This window comes from Limulus polyphemus, unplaced genomic scaffold (genome assembly GCF_000517525.1).
Source record: "Limulus polyphemus unplaced genomic scaffold, Limulus_polyphemus-2.1.2 Scaffold5460, whole genome shotgun sequence".
NCBI classification, from domain to species: Eukaryota; Metazoa; Arthropoda; class Merostomata; order Xiphosura; family Limulidae; genus Limulus; species Limulus polyphemus.
In genome coordinates, this window is record NW_013671070.1 from 55,183 (window position 1) to 62,293 (window position 7,111).

The 7,111-nt window shown below is 31.2% G+C and overlaps 1 protein-coding gene across 1 annotated transcript in view; it reads left to right on the forward strand.

Moving 5' to 3' along the window:
* The window catches only part of LOC106472604 (transmembrane 9 superfamily member 2-like), a 36,156-nt gene extending 29,437 nt beyond the window's left edge, over positions 1–6,719 (forward strand). The window contains exons 13-16 of the mRNA XM_013933257.2: positions 3,285–3,342; positions 3,955–4,114; positions 5,535–5,686; positions 6,527–6,719. Coding sequence (XP_013788711.1) covers positions 3,285–3,342; positions 3,955–4,114; positions 5,535–5,686; positions 6,527–6,701 — 545 coding nt within the window. The 3' untranslated portion in view covers positions 6,702–6,719. The remainder of the gene's footprint in view (positions 1–3,284; positions 3,343–3,954; positions 4,115–5,534; positions 5,687–6,526) is intronic.
* Positions 6,720–7,111: the final 392 nt, after the last annotated feature.

A 7,111-nucleotide genomic window follows, 5' to 3' on the forward strand; every position in this document is an offset into this window, starting at 1 on the left:
TTACAACGCTAGAAACCGGGGCTCGATACCCGTGGTGGGCAGAGCACAGATAGCCCATTGTGCAGTTTTTTTTTTTGTTTTTTTTTTAAAAGAAACATCGGACTTGAAAATACAATGAAAGTCTTCACTACTAATGTTTTCTCAAAAACAAACATGATTGTTATTTCATTTGTCAAAAATCATAACACAGTATATGTTGACGGAGGAAAATAGTTTGGTTGCATATTTATTGTGTTCCATTTAAACATGAGATTTTCTTTTTAGTTGAAAACTTGTTTAAATATCACTAATTCTTGATGAAATGGATGAACAGTTTTCTATTTCATATTGCTGACTTCATTCTCTAATCATTACATGTCTTATGAACTGTCATTCTCAAACTTTTTCCAGATCCATAAAATTTTGATCTCCAATAGAAAGTGTTCATGTATCCCAGCGTATTGAGCAGAACATCCTATTTATTGTTTAATACTTTGTAACTAGCATGTTGTCTCATTTGTATTTTGCTTTTGTTTAAAACACTTTTCTGTGTGCAAAAAGTTTTAAGTCCATATGCATCTTAATTCACATTTTCTGGTGCATATTTGGAATTACTGGTGGTTTTAAATCCTTGTATTTTTTTCAGTTGTTGCATGTTATCATTTATTTTTACTAAAGTTTGGACATCAGATTCTGCTGTATCTTTTTTTTTTTTTCCCCACAATGTTGGACATTTCCAATGCAACAAACTTAGAAGTCTTTGCCTGTCATAGCATTTAGCATATTTAACTTAACATATGGTTATTGTTTGAGTCTCTTCATTTATGAAGTAAAATATATCAGGCAGGTTTCTCTCTCGTACAGAATAATTGCCCATGATATTCCTTTACTCATGTTGTGTTTTCAGCCAAAGTAGATAATTTTCAATGTAGATACAAGTATTTCTCATTTACAACTGATAGCCTTATGTATGTATTTATTTTTGAATACAGTTTTTTATCTTCGTCACCCTCTCAGCATATAAGGTATCCTTGTGACCTATCTATGTGTGTGTGTATCTGATAACCTCGTGGTATGCATCTCTGTATCGTAATGAAATTCTGATTTTATGAGTTTGACCTTTTAACTTATTGAATGTTTTGATAAATTAACCTTTTTTTTTGCTATTACTGGCTTTAGGTCATTATTTTTGTGGAAGTTTCTTCTGTCAATTTCTTTCCAAGACTTTAGTGACTTAAAATGGTAATTTCTTGTTTCCTTCCATCACTCTTTATTATTTGTGACCCATGCTTGTTCATTTCCATATAGACCTTAGTTTCCAGTATATAGTTTATGCTGAGTCTTTGAGATTCATGTCACTGGTTATTCGTACCTTTTTAACACTGCCAGATCTGATAACTTGCCACCTACTACCCTCATTTGTTTGCTGAAGAGCCTCCTTCTTTGCTTTCTGTATAACTTGGATGAAGATCCGCCACGTGAGTTCTCTGTAAAGTTTCTTTATATCAGACTTTTAATTATGTTCCGTGCAGCTTTTGCTGATTACTTAGTGTTGGTTGTGGTTTGAGGTGTTATGAAATCTCCTGTACAATATTTATGTATTACAACTTAAACCACAGTACTTTTTCTTCTGCTTTTAGGTTTCAGTTGCCTTCTATTGCTGTTACTTCCACTATGACCTATTAACTTCTCACTCTAATAGATTCTGCTCTTGGTATTTGACGTTGTCTCATTGAGGAATTCTTTCATTCTGTTTACAAGGTTGCCTATGTGATTTTTTGCACAGCTGACTACTAATGGATATCTTCCTGTTATAGACAGAGTCATTCTTTGTAAAGTATCCTTAAGAGCCTAATGCACTCTTTCACTAAGGTGCTGGATCTAGTGTTATTCCTCCATCGACCACTTGCTTCCATCTACATTTATCCTGTATATTATGAAAATGCTCCAGCCCCTTTGTGTTTCTAACAATTTTATAAATTTTTTGTAGTATACAGGTGGGATTTGCATCCCATCTAACTGTAGTTCACTGATAAATTACTAGATGGCTCTTAGAGTTTAATGGTCTTACACGTAGACCTGGATAAAATGATGGTGATCCCTTACTATAAGTTTTTCTTTGCATTCCTGCTTGAGAATTATGCCTCGTGATCACTTTAGTGTACATATACATTTTAACTTTTTAAAATCAAATTCAAATAGATACGACATCTCAGATGAATAAATTCTCCTTCTCCATTTCCACATATGGTCTGCTTTAGTAAAAGTGATTACTCAGACAAAAATTAAAAACGGGATTTTTCATCTTAACATGCTTAAGTATACAAATTCTCTCTGATGGCTGATAGGTTGTTTTGTAGATATCAAGATTGAGAAATTCATGAGACACATTTGGATGTTACATGTTATTAAGGGGTAGGTTAACAATTAATATGATAAGATTCAGTGTGTGTGTATGTGTGTATCACATAACTCCTCCTAAACTGCTAGTCACACCCACTTCTAAATGGTACCAAATGAATTGTCTCCGTCCCGAGATTTGCAGAAATGTAAAATTTTTCACCTCACCCCTTGGAGAAAGTGGAAATTTCCTGAAAACCCCTTCTCTTAAACTGCTGGTCTCACCAACTTCTAAGCAGTGCCAAAAAACTCGTCTTGGCCCCGAGGTTTGCATAAAGGTAAAACTTTTCACCTAACTCTTTGGGGAACCCAGGTATTTTGCAAAAATACTTTTAAGGGGTTCTCTGAAAGGAACCCCAAATTTGGCATTGATTTTACAATAGAGCACATAAATAAGTAGGCCTATTAATTACCATTCATAAGTTGGTTAAAGAAAGTAAATTAGCATTATAGTGGCAATGATCATTAAACTAAATAAGTGCAAAATAGTAGCTCAAGCATTAAATTTGCATTATAGTGGCCCTATAAATGTAGGCCATAAGCACACAGGTTTCACTAGTACTTGAAAGTAATATCTACTGTCCATCCAGAGATAAATAACTATCTTAATTTAATTGTAAAACTAGTTTTATGAGAGAATAGGTCAAATTTGGCTACTTAAATAATATTCAAATATCATTGCTGTCCACAATTTCATGTATATTTCTGTAGGCAGCTGCTGAATATTATTAGTAAATAAAAAAAAAGGTCCTTTGTGTAACTTAATTAAGCAATATTCAGTATAGATGTAATATGAAGATGTTTGAGTACTATGTCTGTTAATATTATATAGTCATTTATTCAAAACTAATTTTGTTCACTTTGTCAAATGTAGGTAAAACTGTAAACTGTTTCTTGCCTTGTAGGTTTTTCTGGTGAAAAATGGAAATCTAATGTGTTGTTGACAGCACTTCTCTGTCCAGGGTCTGTATTAGTTGTTTCTCAAGCTATAACCATGCTTTATTTCTGTCTAAGTCCTATTTATATGTGTGTTTATACATATGAATTTAAGACGTATCAAATTATAATCAATACCAGTTGTGATCCTTTGTTCACTTAGAACTAAAAAATAAGAAACTGAAATGTTTATTGAAAGATATAATTTTCATAAATTTAGATCAATAAAATAGTTAACTCTTTCTGTTAGTAGTGTATTTTTATCAACTTACAACTATTTGAGTTTGCCAAACTGAAACCGCTCATAAGAAAATGGAATCGACAATCAGTAATAATAATAAAAATATTACAATGAGAACGTTTCACGGAAAAATTTATTATGTTAAAAGTACCTCTCAGTTTTTGTTTTAATATTTATAAGGTTATTTTATAAATAATGTTATCTAAAGAAGTGTAAATTTACTTAACTTGGACTGCTGAAGTTTTAACATATTGAATATTTATTATGCTAAGTTTCATTAAATAGTTTTCAGACTGTATAAAAAATCAAGTTGTATACTTAAATATATGAATTATTGTTCTGAGAAAAGGCCCGAGTTATTTTAAAAACTCACACTTGTCTTTTTTTTTCCCCTCTAGTCTGCTGTTTGGTTTATTTTTCATCATGAACTTGATCCTGTGGGCCAAGGGAAGTTCTGCTGCCATACCATTTACCACTTTGCTTGCTTTGCTGGCTCTCTGGTTTGGCATTTCTCTGCCTCTCACTTTTGTTGGTGCTTATTTTGGTTTTAAAAAAAGGGTAAGAACTTAGTTGAAATTACCTCTGTTTCAAGGGTAGATTAGGTAACAGAATTGGAAAGCCTAATTATGTAATATTTCGATATTTTGTTATTCAGAAGTGTTTTGTACAAACGTTATTTGGTAGATTTTCTTGACAAAATGAGAAATTTAACCAAAAGAGTTTAATACAATCTTATTGAAGATCTCTCTGGTAAATAATAGTAAAAAATTTTCATTGTAGATTTTTTTTTTCAGTCGGAAAGTAAGTAAACTTAGGGCAATGTTATTTCACTGAAGATAAAATTTTGATTTGCTTGAAAACTGGAATATTTAAGTGTTTATTTGTTGGGCTGCATGTGACCCTGTGGTTAGAATTCCAGGCTGCCTATCATAGGGTGTGGGGCTCAAGATATTATGTCTCAGAGTACACTCTACACTTTCAGTTGCGGTTGCTTTATAAAAATAACAGTCAATTCTGTTACTTAGAGATGTGAAAAATCCCTGGACATCCAGATGTTTCACTTGAAAAATATAGATTATGAGATTTGTGGAAATAATTAAGAGCAGAACATATATCATGCTTAATCTTAAATTTTGTCATGCAGTAACAAGATTGAATAAAAGAATATTACAAAATTAAGTATTTTAAAGAACCAGCAGTGAGATTTGTGCCATGATGAAGTGTGACATGAGGTACACAACTTGTTCTGTCAGGCTCACTGCATGTATTTTCTTGAAATGTCTTCTTTTGCACTTCACAATCCAGGTTACTTGGTTTAAATAACTGGACAAACATTTTGTAGTGGTAGGCTCTGCTGGCTGGCTGCCTTCCCTCTAGTCAACAATTCAAAATTAGCAATAGCTCTGCTTGAACCTTAAGCACCTCTGACCTGGCTGTTTAGTTTACGTGTGCTTTGTAAAGTGCCATTTAGTTTCAAAATTACAGTTTGCCTATTTGTTCCAAAAAATTTGAATTGATGTTAAGTTTTTTGGAGTTTTCAGATTTAATCTGTAATTATTAATATTTTAATAATTGTAAATATATAAATATTAGGATTGAACATACTCTTCATACATCTTTTTTCATGTTTTTAATATGAAGATTATTATACAAAAGTTTGTCATTTTTAAAATAATAAATATAATTTTTATATTCATACTCTTGAAAAAAATTGGTACAGTGTGTTCATCCTCAAGTAGATTAGTCAAATAGCAAATAGCACTTAAAAACATTGATGTAGTTGTTAAACAAACATTTGCTAATAATGTAATGAAATTATACAAATTGGACATTAAAAATTATGTATTCTGTTGATTACCAATGTTATATTTTATTGGTAGTTTCATTTGATTTAAAATCTAAAAGGTTTAATCCCATAAAAATAATTTCTTTAGAATTTTACTTTTAAATATGAAATTTTTACATTTTATCCTTGTAGACTATTGAACACCCTGTCCGAACAAACCAGATACCAAGACAAATTCCTGAACAGTCCATCTACACCCAGCCTGTGCCAGGAATTATTATGGGGGGTATCCTTCCGTTCGGATGCATCTTCATTCAGTTGTTTTTCATTCTGAATAGTATTTGGTAAGTTTTCCATGAAGTTCATTTTGTCATTTTTAAATCTACTTATGTGCCTTTTGTCAATTGACATAGAATTGTTTTTGTACTTGATTAATATATAGTAAATTTTCTTGTATTGTTTTTTATTAAATTGTATTTTGTATTATTCTGTATACTATCACTATTAATTACTCTTTTTAGTGTGCTAGAACTTATGACTAATGTTGTAGTCTGCATCAATACTATATTATCTTTAAAGCACCTATTAGTTTTAAGAATCAATGGGAAAATGAATAAATTCTGTAAAGATATTTCTGTTGTTCAGAATTTAAATCTAAGCAAGCGGAATAATCACTTGAAACATTGTTTTGCACTGAGAACTTTATTTATACTAAACTTGAAAAAACAAAAGCTAGATGCTCTATTTTTTTTCTGAAATTTCATGTATATTTGTGTTTTATGTTTTCCTGAATAATATGTGACAAATTTTGATATTTGTATGTGTCAACCTCCTGTAAGCTGAATAAATGTGTATATACCTTTATATTTTATGAACAGAATGTGTGAACAGTTGTTTCGTATTGTGACCTTTTTTATTGAAAGAACGGCTTTTAAAAAACTTGTCAACCTCTAGCTTACACAAGTTTGCTGATTTAAATTAAGTATAGCATGACAATGAAACATTTAGTTCGTTTGAATATCAGTTGACATAAAGTGTATTATTTCACAAATAATGCTCATTGTAAATTATTCGCAGTGGCAGTTTTGACCATGCATTACTTGCTGTAAAACAAGTTAATACTTGTGCCATCCACTGTTATGTCATTTCATAAATCACACTTTTTTATATTTATGTATGTATAGGTCCAGCCAGATGTATTACATGTTTGGATTTTTATTTCTTGTCTTCATCATCCTGATCATCACTTGCTCGGAAACAACTGTGTTACTATGTTATTTCCATCTGTGTGCTGAGGTTAGCCATTTGTTTATTTGCCATTCAGGTGTATTAGTAGGATATTTTATACTGAAAATTTAGCTATAAGTGTGACATTACCTGTATATCATGCATAGAGCTACTTGTAACCCAATCAGAAACATTTTTAAAAACAAACCATATACCGTGTTTACTTCTTAACTGCAGTTTTTAGCCTATTTCAGCTCTCATAAGCCATGCTAGGTTGATGATAAAGCATTTTATTCACAGAAGTTTTGTATGTATTTAGTTGTGGGGGTTCAACTAGCTATAGATTTTTTATGCTACACATACACCTATACTTTCATAATGACAGAATTGTTTAACTATCTAGCTTTCAGTTAGATTTATCATCTGGGTTTTTGCTGTCATTGTAATGTTGTAGTGTGGAACAGTTTCACATGTATTTAGATAACAAATGTAATGTTGTAGTGTGGAACAGTTTCACATGTATTTAGATAACAAATGTAATG